Source organism: Strix aluco, chromosome 8, assembly GCF_031877795.1.
Source record: "Strix aluco isolate bStrAlu1 chromosome 8, bStrAlu1.hap1, whole genome shotgun sequence".
NCBI classification, from domain to species: domain Eukaryota; kingdom Metazoa; phylum Chordata; class Aves; order Strigiformes; family Strigidae; genus Strix; species Strix aluco.
In genome coordinates, this window is record NC_133938.1 from 14,262,111 (window position 1) to 14,287,814 (window position 25,704).

Sequence of the window (25,704 nt, forward strand, 5' to 3'; positions counted from 1 at the left end):
TGTGGTTGCTGTGGTGTGTATTACATTTTTTTTTATTATAGAGCGGATTAAATGGTCATGCAAAAACCATGCAACAGAGGCACAGAAACAATAAGATCTACAAAAGTCTTTCAAACCACTCTCCCCCTCCAAAAAGAAGGCAAAAGTACACTTAGCACTGTGGATTTCAGATGTTTCAGAATCTCTTTTTTCTATTTATTACATTGAAAAGAATCTTTACATGTACCAGTGAATAACAAAAGTGCTAAAAACATCCAAGTCCTCCTAGATAAACAGCATGCGTAAGGAAACTGTGTTTGTAGATATAATCTCCCTAGTCTGCCAGCTACATATGCCAAATCACTGAGGCTGTCATGGTCATTTGCATAGGGGAGTTGCTTAAAAAATCTCTACTGAGAAAAATAACATACATGGAAAATAGAAATAGCAACAATTTGGCCCAGCAAGACCTGTTTTCTAATCTGGTCATCCCCGCTCTGACTACATTTTTGTGTGCAACTCTCATTGATATAACTGGCCAGCCTTCAGATCCCATGTGTGGATCTGCTCATTCCAGTAAAGAATCCTGTTAGGAAGATACAAGAAAAATCTTTATACAATAAGCCTGAATTAGTTGCTTATGGGTGCAATGAATTGTCACATCTGAATGTTTTCAGAGTTTACTGTTTCACGGGTCACTACTGTTGGGGTGAAGTGTATTTAGCATCACATTTGAATTCAGCAAGAGTTGTAGGTGTTGAGCACCAGTAGAAATTAATCCACTTCAGCAGTAATTTAGGTCCCTTCTGTTTGTTTGGTGCTGAACAATGGTATGAAATTGTTAAGCACCACTGAGACTACAGCATTTGATACAGGAGCATGTGCTTCACCAACTAATGAAAATGGAGGGTTAGAGCCCCACAAGCCCTCTGGTAATTTCATGCTGGCAGTGTAAAATGCAAAACACACAGGGACCTAAACACTCTCCAAATGGAGAGCCTGAGATTTTTTTTTTTCTTTTTCACTGAACATAGGAGAATATGGAGCTAACATGAAGCTAACCAGCTGGCTAGGAGAATTGGGTTCTCATACTGAACAATTTTTTTTTCCACACATTGACCTGTATATATTCCTCTACAAAATCTTCTGAATCTTACCTTTAAACATACTGAAGCGGAAAACCTTGCTGAACTGATATCCAGATTTGTCAAATTTGGGACTTAATACTCTGATAGCCATTCTGCAAGCAGAAGCCCTGAAAAAATTTGGTGAGCACATTAACACCTCAATTAGTTTGCAACAAGTTTTTTATCTAGGGAAGGGATCCATATTTTCCTTACATCACTTGAAGATCTGGAGCTGTGCTCCTACCCAGGGCTCTCAGGTAGGAGTAGATGAAACTTGCCACTTGCATGCTAGGTTCCTTCAGCACAGCATCAGCTAGTGTCATCACTATTGGAAGACCTGGCTTGGTTTCAAGCAAAACCACTGCAGCTAACATTCGGATCCGAGGATTAATTTTGCGATTCAGGAAAATCTCAAGGGTAATAGCCTGGACCTGAGAATAATAGATACATTCAAATTTACAGGATGTTTGAACACTTTGCTAATAACCATTCATCACCGATGAATGATCTCTTCATCACTAGTACGGTAAAAATTTGTATTATTTAATTATTATGGCAACAGGTTCCTGGTTTCATAGACTGAGGGCTGGAAGGGGCATTATGGTAATGTAGTCTGACTTCCTACACAATCAAAGTGAAGGAACTTCACTGGATAACTTCTATATCAAGTCTATTATCCTTTTTTGAGCTATAGCAAAATATATCTGCAGCATAACCACTCTAGGTGAAAGAGATTTCATGGATCCATTACATACCTAAGAAGTGGTTTCAGTGACCACTTATCCCTACCCATACAGGTATGCCTTATTTCTAATCATTTGATCTCCTGGGGCCCTTTCTGCTAAATAATAAAATAAAAATGAAATCTGGTTTACTACCAGAAATCTCTATGCCACTGTAGACAACTTAAAACCAAAAGTTTATGCAACAAATGTAATTTCCACAGTACTACTTGTGACCGATGTGTTTGACCTCAGCAATTCAGTATCAACACCAATTTTGTACTGGAACCTTTGCGGTCTCTGTGAGCTGCACTGAAGCCTTTGACCCCAACTTCAAAATGGATGTGAATGGTGCAACACCATTCTGGCAGCCCCTCTGCACAGTCCTGTCCTGTTTGGGACAGTGCACATCCACACTTTCTAATGAAAAAACTGATCCAGAAAACTTCAATAAACTTTGGAAACACCCTGATTAGTTTTATTAATATGAACATGTTGATTGTCAAATACCAAGCTAAAAGTGGTGAAAAGGATGCAGTGGTTTCTAAATGCAACTACCTTTTCAAATTGAACAATAAAAAAGACAGATCATGTATTAAGTCTGTTTAATGCAAATATGGGCGCATAGCTATCTGCAAGCCAGGCATTAAACTAGTTTTTGAACAATGAAAAATCCAGTCACAGTCATTAAAGTGCTTCAGATCAATTTTCCCCAAAGAAAATGCATAAAAAATGGAACTAAACAGTGGTCTGGGTCACATGTAGAAAGCCAGGCCAAAGGGCAATCAGAGACGCAGCACTGTTTTCAAAAACTAAATTGGCTTTTTTTCTTCCCCAGCAAATACCCTAACTCCTACCTTTGCTATTCTCTCTTCCTGCCCTGATTTTCCCCATCTAGCTCCTGCATTCTAGTAAATTGTTTCTTTATTCTTTTGCTTAAAAGCATATCGCAGCATACTATTGTCTGTGGATCAATAAGTGCACTCAAACTGGGAGTCATATGCAAAAAGTGAGTATAATGGAAAAACTGATACAGATTAGTAAGAGAATAGTTAATGAAAGCTTTTATTTTACTTTTTGTATTAAGAATAGACTTATATAAATAAAAAATTTCAATATTGGGAAAAAAAATCTTGAAAATGGAAGGTTTCTTTTTAGAAGCAGATTGATCTAAGATGAAAATGATTGTAGTGATGTTTGTGGTGGATGAGAGTATGCCTGTGTAACCATTGTATGAGATATGTAATCATTATCTTGTTCAGGGACAAAAGTCACATTTAGTAAATGTTCTGTTTATGACTTAAACCCACACAATGTCTGTAAATTTGTAATTAGGATGCAAACCTCTAGTATCTATTTACAATAAGATCTGGTCTTGAATTACGATTAGATGTGACACTTAGTATTAAATGTCAATTCTCTGAAAACCTTGTTTTGTGGTTCTCTCACATACCAAAGTTGAAGTAGCACTAAACACATTTTGGTCAATAATTTAGCTTTCTGTCTAATGTCCTTGGAAAAATAAATGTTTGCAATGGAAATACTGATTTACCTTCGACAACAGGGTAATGAATATATCCTTTTAATGGGATTTTTGTTGCAGTCTCAAATACTAGAGGTTAATGTCAAAAGGAATAAGACATGCCAACTAAGGAACGGTTAAGTATTTTTAAAACAAAACCCATATTACAGCTATATTTGAAAAAAAAGGTTTGCTTTCCCCTCATCACCCATCATCAATTAGCAGCCTTGTGTTGGGTTATCACAAGTGCAAAGGAAGCAGCTTTGTCTCCTTACCATTTTTGGGTCTTTCATGCCTATGTTTTTCAGGGCCATCACAGCAGTTGCATGGACCTTGAGTGGCAAATCTGAAGCACCAGCTGCATATCCTGGCAAAAATTTCTTGATGTGCTTGATGCTGGCTGGATGTCCTACATTCCCAAGGGCTTTCAAAGCCAGGAAAATTTCTTCTGTGTTAGACTTGCTCAATGCTTCTCCTGCAAAGCCATGAAGTAGCTGAAAAAAGAAAACAAATCCGTTGAGTTCAATTCCAGCTCTTATCTATATCCCATCCCCCAGCCTATTCTGAGGTTTGACTTTGATAATTTCAGTTTGTTCAATTCACTTATTTTAAATATTTTCAAATTCTTTTTGTCCTCATGAATAGGACATTTTATTCATAGAACAAGCATAGCCAAGAAAGCTGCAATGAAAAGCTTTCTCATCACTATACCTTACAGTTATCAAGTAAGATTTTTAAAGGAAAAAATAATGGCTAGCAGCTAGTTCCCACTGCCTTTCAGGGTGAGTCGGCAACCCTGCAATAATGCTGTTTGAATATCTCTGTCTCATGGTTGAAGGCACATGCAAAAATGCAGATACAGTTAAACTCTTCAGGCCCTTAAATAAGATTCCTGAAGATATGGTTAGTGGTGGTGCCCTTAACTTCAGCTATGACAGCCACTTTTTAGTGTGGATTAATAGCTGCCAATGCAATCATCAGGTCATTTTACAGCCTTCATCATAAGCAACTGGATCACACTTATGTCATGTGGTGAGATTAGAAGTAGTTGTCTGAAGGCTGAATATGAGAAAATAACTAAATCCTAATAGATAACTGTTTTCAGTGCTAACAAATGGCTCTAAAAAAAAGAAACTGATATGTTATGGAATAATTTCAATACAGTTCCCGTGCTTTAAAATATCACTTTTGAGATCCATTGTTGATGCAGAAACAGTCCATTTGATATTACTAATCAAATGAATGGACATTTGAAATGCACTGAATAAGCTTATACAATCACTTGTTTTGGGAAAGAATTTTCTTTCCCTGGCACTGGGCTTCTCAGATTTAATTAGCCCTAGAGCATTGGCGGCAATCATAACACAGGAGATGTAGGCCATGTCTGTGTACTACAGGAAAAAAATCATGGCAGGCACACAACGTATTGTGAACCCCCTGCTCTTACTGGGGATGGTGAACTGACCAGTGTCTAAGACTGAAAGCACCTATTTCTCTTTTCCTCTCTATCACTGTGATAGACTGATCACTATCAGAGTGGCTGACCTCTGTAAACCGTGACATGCATCTCTACAACTAGGAAATGTTATTTACTGCCTATTTAAATTGTTTTCAGGCCCACTGATTAAAAGCAGTGCAGAACAGTGAGGGTATTACTATTATTAAAAGCTTATAGTCTATGTGGATGACTGGGCTCTGCTTCTGGCTGGGCTACATGACTTTGGGCAAAAACCTGAGCTTTTGTGTCACTTAGTTTATTTATAAGTGTATATAAGTACCTATATTTAAAGTATTTTAGAGCAGTGCCATGGGACTTCATTAATAATTGGCAATAAAGCACTCAGAGACACTCAGATAGAAAGTGCTATGAGTTATATGCTTCTTCCTCTCACTCTCTTTCGTGTGTTAATCTAAAGATAAAAATGCTGCATTTAACCAACTGGGGTTCCTTTCCCCAAAGGAAACATTGTAGAGAAGTGAAATACAGGTTTCTGAATAATGAAGAAAGAATTCAAGGCTTAATTTTCCTTTTAAACGATAAATAACAATGTGGTTACCTGGAGACATTCAGAGCAGGAGTCTGATGAAGAGCACTGTTTGTGGCACAATGACGCATAGCTGAGATGGCAAACCTTTCCAAGTACAGTACTTGAGTGTGGGCAATGTTTTTTCATGATGAGCTGGTGAGAAAGCAGTTGCTTGTTACCACCATTAATGAAGAGAAACAATATGTTTCTGCCAAATGCAAGACAAAAGCAGGCTTTTGATATTTTTGTATCAATGGATTTATAGTTAATCAGTGGATATTACTGTATTTGACAATGTAATCATAAAGTAATTCCAAGTAACATCTGGAAGGCAGATCCGTTGCTTTTATAGTGTTTCAGATTTAAATTTGGCATAGGTTATAATCCAAAGGGAGGAAATCACCTAGTTATGGAATGGAAAACCACACATTATTCAAGAAACATTCATCATTGTTTTATAATTGCCTCAGCTATAGGTACAAAATACTTTAGATAAATTGTGAATGGACCTCAGTGCTTTGGGCAGACAGGAATATTTCGTATAAACATCGGAGCTGACAGGAGGCACCAGCCCACTGCTTCCTTCAGTGGGAAGCAGAGCATTACCATACAGTTAACAGCTGAGCTGTCACGGCTTTTACAGGGGGCAAAACTGAGATTTGTGGTCTCTACCTAGGGTAGGCAGAGATAAGTTCCTGCATCTGAGACTAGAATTAGATGCTGCAGAAGAGAAAAAAATTGTAAAAATCATTAGACTTTCTCCTACGTGGTCTCCACATTGGCACAATTCCCTTGATTTTGATAGATCTGCACTGATTTATACCCATCCTGCTAGGTCAATCAGGACAAATACACGGATACAACAAATACGTATTTCTTACTCCCTAGTCTTTGTAGATACTCAGTTAGAGATCTAATCTGATGTAACTATAAAGTCTGTTTGGACAAAGGGAGACTAGAAACCACTGTTTGCAGCAATACCCTCTGTCCCTGAGAGGTATTTTACTCTTTCTTTCCTGTTTTATTCTGGATACATTTTTGCCCTTTGATTTGCATTCTCCTCCCCTTAAGATAGTCAGGAAATAAACTCCTTTTAACCCCACTAGAGGATATAAAACCTTTATATTTTCAAAGCCTTTGCCATCTTGTCAAAGGAATAAATACAACAGATGCTAAAATCAGTAAGGAGCAATTTGAGAGTGTTTAGAGAATCCTACCATTGCTTCCTCCATCACATCCTGAGTTGGTGTGCTTGAGTGCAGAGCCACAAGTACTGTCTGAGCTGCTTCCCAGTTGGTGAGTTCTTGCCTTTCCATTCTATGTCTCAGGAACCTGAGTGCACGGTGACTGGAAACTGCAGGAATTATATCCAAAATGTAGCGCCTATAATTGGAAAGGCAAGAACCATTTTCCAGATCTGCATTCCAGACGGTGTCCAACAGAGTTCATCAGCAGAAGAATCACCACTTGTATTGCTTATACCTGTATGCTGGCCGACTTGAGAACTGCTTCCACACTGACTCATAATTCTCCTCATTTGCTACCCGGAGGAGGTGCAAAATCTTGAGGGCTTTTGCTGGTGCATCGCTGGGAAGCTGTTCAGATGTGGTCTCTACTAGGTCTTGCAGGCTTTCCTCTATCTGCAGGAAGATTAAAATGCAGGAAGCTCACATGCACTGTTTCCCACATGTACAGATTCCAACCTCCAACAAAGAGTCTATCCAGTGGCTGAACTTTACCTGGCTTTCCACATTTTTTATTCTGAATAAATGGACAGGAAGTTGAAGCAATTCACTGCTAAACTGGTACTGAAGTGACCCACGATTCTGGAATTCTTTTGGTGGGACCTCTGCCATGTGCTTCTGCACATCAGTCAAAACAAGTTTCTGCCTGGAATGGAGAAACCCAGGGAGATAACATCACAAGATGTAGGGTACAAACTAAAAAGAAAACAGCAATTCTGCCTCCCTGCATTGCAATGCAACTACAGCTGTTTCAAAAGGGTTTTGTTATTGAGGGGCAAAGATACTTACAAACAGATATATTTGGACATGATGCTCAGAACTGTACTCTGAGAAGGTATGCACTTACACAGCTGAGCTTAGATCAGAGGCAGCCTTTGCCTTCCTTTGGGAATAACGTGGCTTGAGAATTTAAGGAAGAAGTGGGAGGTGAGGAGCTGTGGCCTAACGATCACAGGAACGGTGTGTTGTGTCTTAAGGAGTAAATTAAGGATTATAGAAAAATAACTGATGGGAAACTTTGTCAGAAATTATCACTTAAAAATTTTAAGAAGTTCATAAAAGCTTTTAAATGTTTGTGCCTCCTGGAAGCTTCAAAAGGAATTGAAAGTTGTTAGATGTAATAAGAAATGCTACAATCTTTTTACATGTACTATTACAATTCCCTTCCCATTTTGCCTGGCAAGCTGAATGTCCTGGGGACTGCAGAAGATAAAAGGTTCTCATGAAGTTTCAAATTGGATTTCCCAAACAAAAAGGGCCAGATAAATTCAGGATTAGCCTTTGGAAAAGTACTCAAGTTTTTGGTAATTTTTCAACAGGCACCTTGAAATCATCCTTTGTTATTAAGAATAATTCCAATGAGAGATTGTCTTTGTAAACATTTGCTGTCTTTGCTACATATTCAGATAAAGGGATACATCCTATTCCACCAATTATGCTTAAAATAGGTCATTTGGGACATTATAATAAAGTTAGGCATTTGTACCGAACAACTGAAAACATTCCAAAAGCAATATTGCTGTAATACACAGCATCTCAAAATCTCTGTAGAAAATTGGTGTGTTTATTTTGGAATCTCTGTGATGATCTTCTGTATCATTTCTATCCACTCCTTCCATATGGATTGCAGAGAACTGCTGCAGAAAATAGCATATAACTGCTTTTGCAGACAAGCCACTGGAATTTGAATAGAAATCGCTACAGAATCAGCAGAGATTTTACTCTCTCAAAATTTTATACAATATTATTGAAAGGGCATTTGGGTCAGAAAGTATAATGTCAGGTACACTTGGACAGATTTAACTCCTCCTTCCAGAACATGATGAATCTATTATGTCTTCATCTTCATCATTTTGGGAAGAGATATATCTGCCTAGGATAGATGGGAAAATGTTATATTCTGAAGAGAAGAGCAAATCAATATAAAGATAGGATTAAAATGGTGAAACAATAGGTGCTGCAAGAGGCTTATGATGAACAGGTCTGAAATCTCAGCTCCAAATGTTTTAAGTCCTTGATGTTAGATTTTTGTTTTCTTTTTTTAACACAGTGCATTATAGAAATAACTTCTGAAGAATTAGGTGACATATCCACATCTTCCCACTTATCATATTTGGCCCCTTCTGTTGGGCAATGCAAAAGAACCAGAGAACATGGGAAAAGTAAAGGCAGTAGCCTTTCTGGGGGCTCAATACCTGAGGAAGAACAGTAAGGAAGACAGGCTATGTGGGCTTGCAGAAGGAGAGTTTAAATCAGCAAAAGTCCATTGGCTCCAGACTAATGCTCACTCACAACAACCTATAATTTGATTAAACAGAGCAGTTGTATCTATCTTCACCTTGATTGCATGACATAGTAAAGCCACTTTCACCTTTACTGTTCTTTTATTTGTTTTTGGTCAGCCAAACTGAACATGTTCCTCATATTAATGATGTTAATTAGTGATTTATTGACATGAACTTTCTGATGTTGCAGTTTCCAAAACTGTATATTATACCAATAGATTCCTGCAGAAGCTAATGGAGCAACGCAAGATTACAGCAGTTGAAAAGTAAGACTGAAGTATATCTTCTGTACAGCAAATTTTATGCTAAAAGCTTCCTTCTTCATTAGGGTACTCCTGTCCGCAGAGTCTATCACTAAAGCAGGTAACTAACATTTGTTTCAATAGATCATTTTGATGCAGATGAAAAACTTTTCAAACACTGAAATTTTGGGGGCTTGAGCTAAAAATGAGCTGGGGTATAATTTCTTAGACAACCATATTCTCATTTTGCCCCAAACCTGTTTAAGAAATATGCAAAATTTGCTGTGGAAAAGCAAAATACATCAAATACATTTTATATGCTTTGTGCCCAATCTTTTTGCAATAAACCCCAATTTCCTACCACGAAAAAGTTTTGATGGGAGATTTTCAAGCAGCCCAGTGTACTTAGGAAGTATATTGGAATCCAAAGTCCTATCTAGGTTTCTTGTGAACTAGTCTCCAGGGTCTCTTACTGCATTATTATTTTCCAGGGAACTCTCTTTCAGAGAGTAACTGTCTTTCAAAGTATTTTACTGCAAATATATTAGTTCACAATTTTTCAGATGGAATTACATTTGTTTTGGCTTTTATGACATAAATCAAATATCCCTGAGAAATAAAATAGTCAAACCCTGCCAAGTTTAGCTAACAAAATTTGGATAGTGATGTGCATGTTTCAGATTTACAACTAACAGTGAAGGTTGTTTTTATGAACTGTTTGGGATTTTATGTAATTAAATACTGGCAAACAATAGGCTGTGGAAGTAAAGGATTTATTTCAGTTATGGAGTTTGACCAGATTACTGAGATGCTGAGTTAGTTGCTGAATTAAAGGCATATGTACAATACCTTGCTTCTACTATAGCATTTCCTCCTGTTATCTCATTGAAGGGTGCAAACTGGTGGATTTCCTCAACATCAGCTTGTGTAATTACAGCTTCATTACGTGTATATTTAATTTTATAATTGTAAGTAGCAGTTGTCCGGGAATTCTTGTTTCTCTTTATAATATAAAAAAGCAAAGAAACAAAGAAAATAGAAAGTCATTGAACTTCTAAAGTCTGTGACTAGAAGCTATTACATCACCCACTTCAACCCACTTATTTTCCAGGGCCTTTTTTGTTCACTGGCCACATGAGCGGTTTATGTGAATTCTGTGTACACACTTCCATGGGAGAAGTCAGGCACACTGCCTGGCTCCATTACTTTTACTGCTAAGAAGTGTTAGCCGGTTTTTCCCTTTCCCAAATATAAGTAATTGGTTATTCCCTTGAGAAGGAGACATGTTTTCTGAGCAGAGCAGCAGTATAAGCCACATGATTTCTTATTTCAAAGACGGGATTATAATAAGATGCATCAGTACCTATCTTGAATAGCAGAAACTGGACATCATGACTATGTTTTTTACTCAACAGAGTAGGTGAATTAACTCATGCTGACAATTAATGGTTTCCAAGCCAGCTAGTTTGAGCTAGCTGAAGTGTGCTTGCAGTACATGACAGTCTGCAGCACAGACCTCTGCTACTCTGTGGATCTGATTTTCATACAGAAGGAAAATGTTGATAACTAGATACAGCAGATCTGACTCTTCTCTCATTCTAAGTGTTACAAAGCAAGAGATAGCATGGATGCCAAATGGCTTTCTGTATAAGAATATAAAATACATATACATAATACCCCTCTACCTGCTGGCAGGTCTGGCATGGATGAGTGTATGCTGAACCTGTGACCATTTGAACTTTCTCTTCACAACTGTTCAGGTCCTTGGATTTGGTCACATAGGCTAGGCTTGCTTTCTTGTTTTCCTGAATTGCATACGTTGTGTTACAAATACCTCCAATCCCAGCCTGGCAAAAATGAGAACATTATCAGAGAAGTTCACTCTTATGCAAATCTTCATCAGTTCCCCAATAGACTTTCCTGTTTAATTATGTATTTTCAAAATTTCTGATAGAAATGAATGGGTTTTTATTCATGGTACTCTCCAGAAGCAAAAATCGGGATGATCATTACTTTCACCTCTTTTTTACATGTACAGGTTTCCAGTAAGCCAAATCAGAGTTTCACTGAAAGAACTAAAATTCTCGAGTTTCACTGAGACAAGATTTGGAGTCTCAGAAAAGGTGAGTAACAATTTCCAGTTAGAGCTGCCGATTATGGAATAGGATTTGAGGAATATTAATAAAAAGTGCCAAAATAATTTGATCAGTCAAAATAAAATCTCAACAGCAAAGTATTTTAAGGTTGGAGATGACATTCTGCCCTTAAAATTTGCTTTTATAGACAGCTTATAAATGCCTATGGAACAGGCCTTGCAATATCAGATGATCTGTCACAATATGAAGAGCAATAATTAAAAAGAATTTCAGGATAGCAGAGTTGGTTTTCTTGAGTTTGCAGTTTTAGCTCAGATCTTCAATAATATTTCAAGCATATATATTTATAAGAGCTCTTAAATTTCCTCAGTCAGTGAGGAGATTTTGGAGAGGAAAATATTTGATTGCATTTTAGGAGGAAGGGTTATTTTCATGATTTTTTTATTGTTATTGATAGCATAGTCATTCCAGAGAGCAGCTCTGGGCTATGTCAGAACAGTGAAATGGTCATGTGGTGGTTAGGAGGCAAGACATACTCACTTCATCTTCATCTTAACAGTATTCCTGAAGACACTGTGTCTTCGGTAAGGGCTAGAAATAAAAACTGCCCAAGCTTTCTGAAAGACCTGTACACTGCAAATATGGGTGTGGGGCTCCTCTGCAGACTGCAGGGTGTGGTAGAGACATCTAGACTTTAAATGGGAAAGTCCAGCCCACCAGGCTCAGTGGGATGAAGTAGCCTCCTGCCTAGCTGTACTTTCTAGCTGCGTGCAGGTCACAGCTAGCTTGGATACCCTTACTCTGCACCCTGCAGGATGTGATGTAGACTTTCCCAGGTTAGTCCTTTAAACCTCTCTGTAGCTCAAATTTTAGGACTAGTAACGCTTAACTTCCTTTACAGAGTGACTCGAGATTGCCAGGCAAAGGTGCCAACGCTCATTAATCAGTTGCTATCTGAGAAAAGCAAAGAAAACTTGGAAATGATTCGAAGAGGTGAAGTCACATATACTGCTCAGCAGTGAGAGCAGGACATATTGCTAAACTGAATTAGAAAGAATGAAGATGTAAAACTAGATATGAGAAAATAGCACTGCAGAATATGCGACACCACCACCCAGGTTTTTATGTGCAACAAGCAGCATGAAAATATTAAATCATGTAGTTCCTTTTCCAGAAACAACTCTACTTACATAAAAATAAACTTTTTAAAAATTCAGGTTACTCCAGTCTGCATTTTCAATAAAAATAACATGAAAGTATAATAATTTCAAGGTTTTTGCTGATCTCTGAATTGAATGTAGTCTAATCAATGTAAATATGGTTTCACAAAAACGAAACACATTGTAATTTCTGTGGTGAATAGTAATATCAGATGATTTACCTTGACTAAGATATTAAAACCTGAAAAACAGTGGAAATTCCAACAGAGCATCACTGCAACTGTCAAAGCTATTACAGTAATGTCATGGCATATATACTGTTTTCCTCCTAAAAGAGGAGCTAGAAGAGATTAAAGTGTATATGATTGGTAAAAAAGTCAAATTACTGTTATTTTAGCTTTAATCTTGTGCTGTATGTTTAAGCTTGTTTTAATACAGTATTCAAATTTTATGTAGGCTTCAGCTTTCACAGGAGTTTAGTTTCTCTTGAATCACAAGCCAGATTTTTTAAGGGTCTAATACTGCAAATGTGTTTTCTGAAATACTTTGATCAACTAGATTAAAAATCTGCTATTCTGTTGTCCTGTTTAGCTGCAGCTCCATCAAATGTCCCATAAGAACAACTTAATCATGATTTCCCAAGCTTAGGGGTTTCTTGATAGGGAAGTTTATGTCAAAGATGAATTAAAAAAATGCAGTAGAAGTATCTGAAGAGAAGGTTTATTTATTTACAAAGCAACCACAATAGCCAAAACAAAAGCTCACCTCCTGTAAGCTGTATGAATGCTGCATCTTCTTTATACTTAGCTCCAGCACATTCAGAATCCCTCTGTAGATGTTCAGGCCATCATCTGAGACAGAATCAGGAGCCATAAGGTTTCCAACATGGCCACTGCTATATTCAAACTTGATAGGATTACTAAGTTGCCCAGTTAGTACCTGGGTCAGTTTCAGTGATCGAGAGAATGAGCTTGTAGGCCAGACACCATTGTACTCTGCTGCTTCAATTGAGTGAATCTAGAACAAAGGGGGAATATAATTCCTCTTTAATTTTTTCAGTTAACTTTTTTCAATGCACATAAGCAACTAGAGCTTTACTCACGTCACACTTAAATAAGACAAACCCTCTTCAAACGGAAATCTTAAAAGTTGTCATTTAACATAGATAGTATCAATATGCATATTGTCACATATAAAAGGAAAGAGTAATGCAAATGACTGCGATATTTCCACAGTCACTGCACTCTGTTCTGTTTCATAGATAACCCATATTGCCAAAGGTTGACTTGTATGAAGAAATGAGCTAGAGAAGAGCTGCATGAAGCAGGTTGCTCCCCAAAAGTAGCAGGGAAGATCTGCAGGAAATTGCAGGAGAAAGTTAATGTTGCATAAAGTATCATTAACTCCTGTTGTGAACTCCGTCGTCTCCTTCGTTGGGGTCACAGAGCACAGACAGCAGTCAGAAACTAATAAAAACATGGCTGCTGGGCCAGTCAGATAGTCATAATTAGTTTGAGCAGTGGAGAGCGGATTACAAAAATTGTCCTTCTCTACATGTTTTGCTGCGGACCCTAAGGCTCAGGCACTGGCCTCAACCCTGCTCTGCACTTCACACTCCAGCCTCAACGTGGGGCTCATCCAGGCAAGCAGAAAGTTGTGCTAAACTTGTGCATAACTCAAATGATTTCTACTCTATGGGAATGGGGCATGTTTAGCTTAGTTTCTCAGAGGACTCTTCCCTTCAATATATTTTGACAATTTAGAGAGACTTTTCTCTGACACCTCAGGCTGGAGATGTGATGCAAGACGCGGATTAATTTCTCAAAAAGCCACACAAACTAAATCCTCATACAGCAAATCACTGGAGACTGCACTTTCATATTTATTTTTGTTATTGTTGGTGGAGATCACTGCCAACCCCAGTAACTGAAGCTTACAGAGGAGACTGTTACGCAGAAAATCCCTCATGCTGCCTCTTGGACATGCTTCTGGCATATTGCATACGGTCAGGTTTGGGACTGTTCTGCAGGGTCAGGGTAAGGTAGTTTTCCCCAGCCCTTGGAGCCCAGTCAGGACTTATGCTGTCTGCTAGGTTTTCAACACAGCTGGCAATTCTTACAATGAAAAAATTGTCAGCTGGGAACTGCCCAGGGAACACAGCTTTTTGCTTGGGCTGAACGTGAACTAGTAGGCTACAGATGAAAGATTAATTCCCTGAACCATCCCTCCAAACTGTCTAATTTAAATATAACAGCAGCAAAATAAACTTTTCCCAGAGCAGAAGGGAATAAATGTATTGTTACCTTTAGCTTAGAACTTGCCCCAAAATCTCTTGATTTTTTTCTTTTCTCTTCTTTTTCTTGCCTGCAATGATTTCTGTATTTATTTTTGAAACAGAAACTTTTTCCTAAAGGCACTAGGGCAGTTGAAATGGTGTTGGAAGGTTTTAGGGAACAGGAGTCACATTTGGTGAAGACTTACCCTGGGACATCAAGAGTTTTGGCATGTTTTGGCAGGAATGGCGGAGGATGTGGGGTGAGGACAAGACTGCTTCTGCCTCCTTTCTGCCAGGGAAGCCTTCTTCCCACCAGTGCCGATATGTTTCTCTTATTTCCTTAGGTTTTTTTGCAAAAAAATCCAGCTATTTGCAAAGGTCATGGAAAAGCAATGTTTCCCATCTATATCTATTATAATTTGAACTTACAAAAATACCTAGTAACAGAAGGCTAATTCAGGCTGGAAGGCTACAGCATTTGCAAGCATTTATCAGACAGTCACCAGTCTTTTTAATCTGCAGTTTTCAATTTGCCAAATAAAAGCTTTCAAAAAGATCATTTTTCTTTCACATATACAGAAGACTAAGTGGAGTTTGTGTAAAGCAATTGAGGGGTGCGTTTCAATACATGCATTAGAAACACGTATAGGCTTCTGTTAAAGGCAAAAGTGTTTTTCACATAATCAAAACTCTTAGTAATTACTCAGCATGCAGTAAAAATATACAATTGAGGATGACAAAGAATGTCATTTGGGACCCTGCAGAAAAAGAAGCCACCAGATGACAATTATGCTAAATATTGAATCACATCCAGCTACTGTAGCATGTTTTATTGCCTTTCGTTTGCTGGTTATGAAATCAGTTGATTAAATAATCCTAGGTTGTACAGTTTGGAACAATTGGATTGATCCAGTAATAAATTATTGTGCATTTCAAATTACATTCCATTGTCTCCCTGACCACAAAGCAGAAGAAATCGTTCAGGCCCAAGGTTGGCTTGAGCTGAGAATTACCTGGCAAAGTGCAAATAGAATTTAGGGCACTGCATAAAAAATAATAGTGTTAGTTACATTCTCCCCGAGTAAGCACAACACATGATGAAACTTGATTACTTCCCAAAAGCTTAAAAAAGAAGTCAAGTATGAAGAGAATTTTATGTTTCAAATTGAATACATTATCTTACCCTAATAAGACAAAGTTTGGGCCCAATACCACTAATTTCCACTTTACTTTTTATTCTTATTCCAGCTCGTGCAAGTCCTTTCTCTGGAAGTCCACTGAGAAGCACACTTTCATAATTAAATGTATAAACCTTGTTTTCACTGAAATCGGGTTCTGCAAAGAAATGGTTCCCATAAAACATTATAGAGACTCTACAGAACATATTAAAGTACCTGTATGAGAATGTATGGAACAAAAAAGATGAATTTGCTCATTTTGTATTGCACCTGAACAAAATTAGCTGTTGTAAAATTATATTAAACATTGATATACTTTTCAGATTCTATTTTGAATTTCACTCATTATAATTATATTAGGTGATAGGAAAATTACTTACGGTAATTAAGATGCTGGCTCCCTGAAAGAGAAGGAGAAAAAAAAAAGGGTAATGAAATGACAAAGAAAAAAATCCACCCCAAAATGTTAATGTATTTTAGTATGAAAGGCTATATCTCATCTTGTACATATGGCATAACTCTTTCTAATTAACTTTACTTCTAGTTCAGCACATAGCCAAAAGCCTTTTTTCCCTAAACAACAAAAAAAGTCAGAAAATAATTTTTTCTATAAAATGCTAAAGTTCATGTTTTTAAGTGAACTATATTTACATTCTGAAACCTTTTCCTGAATCTATTATTTTAAATTCATCAAAGCAGTTAAGTTACTTACCCACAAGGGTTAAAACCAGGGGTAATATCAAACCCCTCATGATGGGGATAAAGTAAAGGTGAACATACCGGGTTCTCTTTTATAAAGGCACATGTTATCACATGTTTCTTTGGGTATGTTAGTTTGACAAATAAGCGTATTTTAGAATGCGTATTGATCAATCAAAAAATAAACATTTCTGAGGTCATGAATGCTGAAAACTTCAAATCATCTCATGATTTCAACTGACTTACTTTCTATGTGAAACAGTTATTTTCAAAATACCTTGCTTGCTATTTTTTCCCCAATTTCTCCACATCATAGTTGTCTAGTAAAGCAATAATTAAAATTTAAAATGAAATAAAAATAGTTCCTCAATCATAACTGAAATAATTAACTTTTCTCCAATGATGTCTTCAGCCTCCTGATAATTCGTTCTTGCTGAGGGTCACAGTTTTGGAGACACACCTTGCTCTGTCACATTCAAACTCTACTTTTAGAGGAGAATTTGTGATTGATTGTGTAGATTTAGGATTGAGATACCTTAGAGCTCATAGACGTGCAATGAGAAACTGTCTTTCCATGGTATCTACCATGGTTGTCTTTGCAAGCATACTTTGTTACCCACACCTGGGAAGACACATCTTGTCAGTATGACCTTCACATTATCTTCTGGCTAATGGTCAAAGTTTATGCTATGAAAATAGGAGGGAAATTAATTTGTTTGTTTATAAGAAGAATCTAATAAAAAACCAAGTTACATTTCCAGAAGGACCTCAGCAAGCTGGGAGTGTTGGGTCCTTCTCAGTGGGTTCTCACAGGGCTTTGGCTGCTGCTACTCTTAGGAAAATACATCCAGAATTTCCCACTTTTAGGAATAACATTTAGACCAGTCCTTAGCAAAACTAAGTCAGGAGGGAGTTTGCTCCCTAACCTCAGTTAAACACCTACAAAAAAAATATGTATAATATTTACTTTGAATTTAAGCTTGTCTTTTGGTCAAATGGTAAATTAAATATCATGTAAAAAAACACTTGGGTACAAGGGTTACTGAGGGGGTAGGAAGGAGAGCTCAGGAATGCATATTTCCTTGAGGCTGTGAAAGGTACAACATACCTGCAAGTAATGCACATAGTCAGGCAGTTAGACTCTATCCTCTGAGAAGAAAACAAGGTTTTCTCGGCTGTTGCTGTTCATCAGGGAGGAGAAGGGTGAAACCAGAGCACAGGTCCTGAGGCCTCCACCATTGGGCCTGAGAATATATTTACTGCAGGCCCCATCAAACAGTCCCTTTGCACAATTACTTCATTTACTTGGAGAGATGCCACCTGACTAAGGAATAATGAAGTTTATTATTGTGGTGCCAGTGCACCTGAGCTGGAGTCAGGGATGCAGCCGCATGGCCTCTCCACTCTGCTGCTGCTTCCCACAGCTGTGCTAGCCAGACAGACAGGGGAAAGGCAGAAGTCAAATACAGGCTGTCTTGTTTCGGCATCTCCAGAAATCTTGAGAATTTTAATATTGCTGCTTTCTTTCATGAAGGGAAAGATACAGAATTGGATGAGCAGTCAGACCTTCATTGAAATGAAATGTGTGTCTAGTAAAATATTTTAAAATATACGATAGACATATAAACTGTTACAAGACATTAATAATTGGGTTGTTGTTTCAGTGTGGGTTCAGATGGCAAAAAATGGATTTTTCCTGATGTTTTCTTCTAGGGTGCTAGCTTGTGTGAGATATGCACCACCCTGGTGGACCCTGTGAAATTCAGCAGCATACCTTGTCTGGCATGTATGTGCTGTCAAATGTAGTTAGAAATGCCTTAAAAACAGTCGCATTTTTTGCAGCCAGAATGGAAATAAATGCACAGCAGCAGTATAATACTGTAAGTGGTAACATGCAAAACTCTCCTGCTTCGGTCTCCCTGCTTTTATGACACTGCTCATCAGTGCCACAGCTTGACCTCTGTAGTAATATTGTGCTATTGTGCTTAACTAGCCACAATTCCACAGGACAAAATGTATAAGAAACTATATATGTTATATACAGAACTATATAAGTGAGACTATTAATTTAAGCACTGTTATTAACAGCATATTGAAATAATGTCTAAGGGACACATACACATTAAAATGGAGCTACAACATTTTTCAAGTTTAATAAAAGGCTTTATAATAAAGGTGTAACATGAATAGATTTGTTCTAACTGGGTAGTGAAAATACTGAATTTCTTTTTTTAATGAGGAACACTCAGTCTAAGCTCACAACCAGCATGTAGACACCTGATTACTAGACAGTTAGCTAAAATAACTAAGATTGTGCAAGCTGCTGTGTTCTCTTCATCTGCAGCATGTCCTCTCTCTTTTTAATAAGTCCTCTCTACCCAGCCTTGTTTTCTTGGGGGTGAGGAGAAAGTGATCTCAGAATTGTTGTACCCGTTATTACTTTAAAGGGACAACCTAATAAATTCAGTAAATGGAGAGGAGACACAGCTAGAGTTTGAGGGTCACAGCACTGGGCTCTAATCCTTTCTCCAAAGCAGACATGTCCTTCCAGCTAGCTCTGAGGGAATAAACAGGCAATCTATCACTTTAAGGAAATGGATAAAAGGAGGAAAGTTGAGAGCCACACTTTTTAAAGCCAATATGATTTTTCTTAAACAGTCAACATGCCATGTTAGTGAGCAAGAAAATACATGAAAGATAAATAAAATGCAATTAAACAGGCCCTCCACAAACAACTTCTAAGTGCCTAATTTTGTTGCAGAGGAAGGAACTTTAATGTGGGCTTTATACACAACCTTTATCTTTTCCTTGTTTTCTTCTTTTTAGCCATAAAGAATGAAGAAACAGAATTCTTAAAAAGCAACAGGAAAAATCTTGTGATTTTTTTTCTTTTCAGGAAGAAAATATATGGTGTTGAGTGTTACAGTGAGCATGATGGCTGTATAAGGAGTTCAATAAGATGAGGTAGACTGCTTTGAATTTACAGGCCACTTGCACCATAAATGAAACATGAATACGGCCTAATTAACCTGATTAGAGCTATTGCTTCTACACTGCAATTGTCTTTACATAACACATTCTGCTTGAGTAACAGAGTCTTATTATCTGCTGTTGTACTGCCGCCGATAGCTCTGCACTCTCCTTGTTCTGTATTCACATTGCTGAATTATGGTGCAGGGATGCCATTTCCATCCTGATAATATATAGCCTAACAACAAAGCAGGGATTAGCAAAACAGCTCCCAAGCAACCATACCAGGTTAAAATAGATATAATCAGTTGGCTAAGCTAAGTGATTTTTAGCTTTCAGTTTTCCTTATTTCTAAAGATGAAGAAATATTACTTTAAAAATTATTAAAAAAATATTTTCACACCTATTTCATATTTATCATTCACTCCTTGAATTTTTTTTCTCAAAATATTCAGCATTTGCTATTGCAGTAGAGCCTCGAAGATAATGTTTGATATTCTCTCCAGAGACTCTGGACGTTGTCTAATGAATAAGAATGTGTTCTGGGTTGGGCTAAATTGCCATATGCTGATTCCAGTACATTCACAAAGGGATTTTGTTACATTAGCTTGTTTTAAAAGGTGCTTTTTGGTTTTTTATGACTTCCATTCCTTTTACTAGAAAGAAACCAACAGGTCCAATTCCCTGCTGCTATCCCAGTTTGATTCTGGCACACTACCAACAGAGTGATAACTGTGGGAATTGGATACAAGGTCTGCAAAATGAAAGAGGTAGAAATGTGATGTATATTTTGTCTAGTTTTTGGAGTATGCATGGTTTGAAAGATGCTGTTGGTCTAGATTTATAATATAGCTGTAGGATTTTGTTTTGATAAATTTGTTTTTCATTAATATACGCTATTCAGCCAAAGCTGCGTCTTTGTGCATTTCAGTGAAGTAGTCAGTGGGACTGTTCTTGACACCTAGCATGGATTTGCCTATCATTTCCAGAGAAAAGAATGAAATTAAGAAAAAAAAAGAGTGTGGGATCCAACTCTGACATTCTCAATCTGCAAACAGACTGTTTTGATACAGCTTAGCTTTACTAAGATACTCAAACGGTTTTATTTTCATTCAAATATGGAAAACACATTCTGAAGCCTAACAGTCCACCGTCTTTGCTATCATCATTGGCTCATCAGCCAGCATACTGATTCAGTGGCTTCAGGACTTTCCCCCCCTTTCAGTATATACTCTTTCCCAAGTCATTCAGTAGGGTTAAATGTTAGACAACTTGCCATCTGAGATTTGAGTCACGTCATATTTGAGGACGGGTGTTTGCTATGTAATTCTATTGCACTGGAAGATAACTTCTCTAAGTTTATCTTAACCCTAACTTAGACTTCATGGTCACAGAGTGATTAGCTGCTGTGGCATTGGTACTGATGGGAAGTCAGGTAGCCCTGAAATTTAGCCTTGTCACGTGTCCACCTCAGTCACTTTGGGGATGAAATGGTGACTGCACATATAGGACAAAGAAGAGCACTGTGTGCTGCATTAAACATTGTTCTCCTATAGGCTGAGGTACTGGTTGTAATTGCATGCTTGGTTAGAGCTATCATGGCTAGTAAATTATCCAGAGGGAAAAATACTTGTGTAATGTTTATTCTGATGTATTCCGACTACATAAAATGTGGGCACTGCTGCAGGGAAGTGAGGAGATCCCAGGCCATCCCATGTGCCTTAGGATCGGTGGCAGGAAGAAGCAGCATATCTGGTTTAGCAGACTCAGCATCAACAACCCTTTTGCAGGAGGCACTGTGAGCACATAAAAAAGTTGTCAATTCAGAAAAGGATCATGATCCTCTGTAATCCTGCATGAGGATACTTTTCTATTCTTGGAGGAACAAAGCCTGAGTCACTGGTGGGAGAATCTTAGAAAGAAGAAAATTCTCAAGTCTTTCTTTTTCTTTACATCAGGCTAAGTGTATTACGGCTGCAAAACTTCAGACTCTCCTAAGAAAGGAATTAAGTGGTGTTTTTTGTTTTTGTTTTTTTTTTTTTAAAAAAAGTGTGGAGTTGTACAAATATATAATGAATTCTCAAAATTGCTACTTATTTTGTGGTTCCACCTAAAGTGGATTCTTTATGAATGAAGGGGAAAGCACTGACTTTTTTCTCCAGAAGCCAATATTCTCAGGTATAATGATGATTATTCTTCTGTTTCATAGACCTTCACCTTAGTGACTCATTCCCTTATACCACAGAACCACTGCTAGAACATGATGAATTTGGATCATCACTTTCTAGTGTCAGAGTATCAGATAAGTTTATGGTATCAGAAGGAAGCTCAATATGAACTTGTTCTTGGTACAGAATATATGTGTGTGATACCTTAGTTTCACAGCATTGGGTCACTGTGACATTAGGTCATGGGTCAGATAAGGTAAGCAATGTATTATTCTTAACGAAGGAGCAGATAATACTCTGCCAGTTCAAACAACAGGCATTGACTTTACCCTCAAAAAAAAAAAGCAAAATCACCTACCAGTATTTAATCAATGACTACGACTTCCAAATATTAAAAGAACACAATTTTGGTTTTAAGTTACTGTGAAATTTAGTTGAGTAATAAATTGAGCACCATATGTTTCATTACTTTAAAAGAAAGTTGCTACATGATTATTCCCACTACAACATGTATTAATCATAATCCCATTTTCTGTAAAAGACAGTTACAGTTTAAAATATTAAATGGAGCAGTGATGTTCATATCTGCTTATCAAGGACTACAGTGCTGTGATTCCACATTGCCCATAAACATCAGAGGACAAACTAGCTCTTGAACACACCTTTGGATAAGATTATGAAGAATTAATTTCTTCCCCCTAATATAAAGAATGAAGGCTGAACAAATTCATGTATCCAGGAGATGTGGGATCTGGATGCAGATCCAGGCCTGCAATTTTCAGCTGACTGGTGTCTTACACTCTTACACAACTGCATTTTCTCCCATCTTGCAGAAAATTTCTTACCCATCTGACTGGGAACAATTCTAACAGTTTTATGATAAAAACTGTCTTTTGCTGCAGGAAGAATTTAACATGGCTAGAACACTACAAATGCTGTTCTCCAGCATGGTATGTACAGCCTTAATGTTAAAATGCTCAAATTCTATTTTCAAGGCTTTTTAGTATGAATATAGGCAAAAGTTAAAGGCAGACTCTAGCTCACTACACTTTCTACGCCGCATGGAAGTAATGGTATCTGTTCACGGAGTTTAACTGGAGCTATATCTAGTATATACTGACACTAATTTGTTCTTTGAGTAATCACTGTAACTTCAGTGCAAACACTCAAATGAAATGGTTCTCAATAGGAATAGGGCTTGAAAATCTGCTCTATCATAGGTACCTCTCAGAACATTTTAAGAAGTTCTTTAAGACTTTATTTCAGAAACCATTCAGTTTCTTAACTGTTCATTGATTTATTTTTTTATAGCAATATCTAAATTCATTTCCTTTTCCTCATCTCTGGAGAAAACATTAGGAAGATTGTTATTTTCTTGGTGTTCAAAAGCAAATGACTGGGAAAGCAACTTCTGAATTTAATTTTCAAGGAATTCCTGCACTGATCAACAAAAACCGTTTGTCTCAAAACTGAAATTGGACATAATTGTCCAGGTTTTTAATTCTTCAGGGAAGGTAATGGAATGAAGCCAGAGAGATTCCACATACATTTTCTATGATTTTGTCTTGTTTGCTTTCCTTTCTCCTCTGACAATTTAGTTGTGATTCATTCAAAGGTTGCATTTCTTCTGGGATGAACTAATGTAGCTCAGTAAATTACATGGAATTGGGTCAATTTACCCCAGCTGTGTATCTAACCCATTATTTTACATTTTTTAACATAGGAAGATGTTTGTTGATGCTACCTTCTTATTTTTCCAGAGGCTTTCTAGCAACTAAATTCGTTTGAACTGATTATTAGTGCATGAACCCAATAATTGAGTACTTATGCCGCAAAACACAAAACCCATAAGTATTCTCTAGTACACAATTCAAACTTTCTTATTAATTTTTCCAGAATTTCTGGACACTGTGACACTTAAAATTAAGAGTGGAAGAATTAAAAGTAAATGGAAATTTGGCATCCTCTTAATTTAAAGATTGATTGAAGACCTTTCCTACAGCCAATAAAACTATTTTGATTCACACACCTGTGAGTTTTCTGAAGTGAATGTCAACTTTACCACTCCATTCTGTACTTGTACACTTATATATACATGCAGCATATAACCCTATAAGGTATAATAAATATATGCATTTAAACGTATATATTTATTTTAACTCCTAACTAGTTATGCAAACATTCTATACCACTTGCATTTTTGGTCTAGTCACCATGGGCATCTAAACTTCAGTGCAGGCTGCCATCTCACACCGAGTTACAGAAGCACTGCCTATTAACACCAAGACTCCTTACACAAGATTTTTGTATTTATAAAGCTCAAATCTCTTTCTTAGTGTAACTATTACTCATAAGCATTAAAGATTTTTTGAAAGCCATGTTTAGGCTCTCCAGACAGCTCCTGGGCTTTCTGTAGTATCAGTGGGCTGAAGCCATTGTTCTAATAGATGATGGCAGTGCCATTGTTGAACTTGGAGTCAAAAGATGCTATAATTTTAGGTAGAAGTGTTGATACTAAATAATTCAGTGTCTTTCTGGAAGGTAGCAGCCCTATAACCTTTCAGTTCTCCTCACCTACCAATCTACAAAGAAAAGTTGCTAGGAGCAGCTATGGAGGAATGTGGGAACAGTTCGTCTTACAGGAATAAAAGTTGCTGGTAACAACAAAGGGAAATTAAAATATGAGACATACAGCTGTAAAAGAAAATATGCTCTACATGAAAGCACATCAGCAGCTCCATCTGTAAATTTCCACTCACCCAACATGTTGGGAAATGTATAGAAAAAGATAAAAAGAGACTGACAGCAGTGCATGTACCACGACTTAGGCAATATCTGAAAAGAGGGTAACAAATTCTCTGTCTTAATGAAGCATGGAGAAGAAACTGATCTCACAGTACAGTTTGAAAAGCCAGGCCAGTCACCTGGGAAACAAGAAAAAAGGAAAAACAAGCAAATAGGCTATCAGCTCAAGCTTCACAAAGCATTCACAAAATAAAACTACCATAGACTTGTAAGTTAGTGGTTAATAGGCTCTAAAATTATAGAACTGTCTACACTACACGTGGAACCACAGGTAGGTGAGCCAACCTTAGCACTGAAGAAGATAATTACTGAAGCAGCAGGTTCAAAGTATATTGAAATGAAGACCATTAAAGGTATTTCTAGAGACATTTCTCCGACTTCAAGGAGCCATTTAGTGATAGGCTTGAAACAGTCTGCCTTATCATCCTGAATTTACAGCAAATGGGAATTTGTTGCCATTTAATGGGTAAATCGCCTCTTCCTCGCAGGTAGGGTGAGACCTGTGGACAGAGCTTCAAAATGGACCTGGGCTGAGCCCATGGACCTTTAGCTGTGAGAAATAAACTGCCAAGGACCACGACCAAAGGCAGAATGAGGCAGTGTGCTTCTTTATAAACGGGGGAAGAACAGTCACTAAAGTGGGCTTGAGCTGCCTGCAATGAAAGGTGGTATAAAGGGTGAGGAGAATACTTTTGGTAACTCTGTGAAAGGGCAGGTTCAGGGAAGCAGCCAGGTTTTTCATGAGGGTATTCCCCAACCCTGAGAGATAAGGGGGCCGTACTTTGCTAAAGAGCACAAGGCACACAAGAAGCTGACAACACTTTCAGATTGATCTGGAGAGAGGAAAGAGATGCCAGACTTCCCAGGGAGGCAGCAGTTCGATTTCTCGTCATAGCACTTTGGCCTCACTGTCACTCATTTTGCTCTAGAGCCTTATAAGATCTTCGACCCAAAACAGATGTTTTGTCCCACTAATGATACTTAATTGGAAACCTATTGTTTTTACAGAGAGACTCTTAGGTGTCCTCAATCGGCAGATTGAAATAACATGAGGGAAAAGGGATTTAAACTGAAACACACAGGTGATACTTTGTCCATTTTATTACCTCAGCATTAAGTAGTTTATTTTTGGCTCTCTGTCTTGGGAGAAAATGATTTGGATTTGCCCTTGTAAACAAAAGAAGATAGAAAGGTTTTAAACAGTT

The 25,704-nt window shown here is 37.5% G+C and overlaps 1 protein-coding gene across 1 annotated transcript in view; it reads right to left on the reverse strand.

Annotated features, from left to right (window-relative positions):
- The window catches only part of LOC141926828 (vitellogenin-1-like), a 42,893-nt gene extending 26,284 nt beyond the window's left edge, over positions 1 to 16,609 (reverse strand). Inside the window, exons 1-13 of the mRNA XM_074833238.1 lie at positions 16,570 to 16,609; positions 16,238 to 16,258; positions 15,863 to 16,014; positions 13,170 to 13,421; positions 10,834 to 10,995; positions 9,998 to 10,149; positions 7,117 to 7,267; positions 6,860 to 7,017; positions 6,595 to 6,760; positions 5,408 to 5,530; positions 3,626 to 3,844; positions 1,320 to 1,537; positions 1,137 to 1,234 (exon numbers count right to left, since the gene is read on the reverse strand). Coding sequence (XP_074689339.1) covers positions 1,137 to 1,234; positions 1,320 to 1,537; positions 3,626 to 3,844; positions 5,408 to 5,530; positions 6,595 to 6,760; positions 6,860 to 7,017; positions 7,117 to 7,267; positions 9,998 to 10,149; positions 10,834 to 10,995; positions 13,170 to 13,421; positions 15,863 to 16,014; positions 16,238 to 16,258; positions 16,570 to 16,609 — 1,912 coding nt within the window. The remainder of the gene's footprint in view (positions 1 to 1,136; positions 1,235 to 1,319; positions 1,538 to 3,625; positions 3,845 to 5,407; positions 5,531 to 6,594; positions 6,761 to 6,859; positions 7,018 to 7,116; positions 7,268 to 9,997; positions 10,150 to 10,833; positions 10,996 to 13,169; positions 13,422 to 15,862; positions 16,015 to 16,237; positions 16,259 to 16,569) is intronic.
- Between the last annotated feature and the right edge of the window lie 9,095 nt (positions 16,610 to 25,704).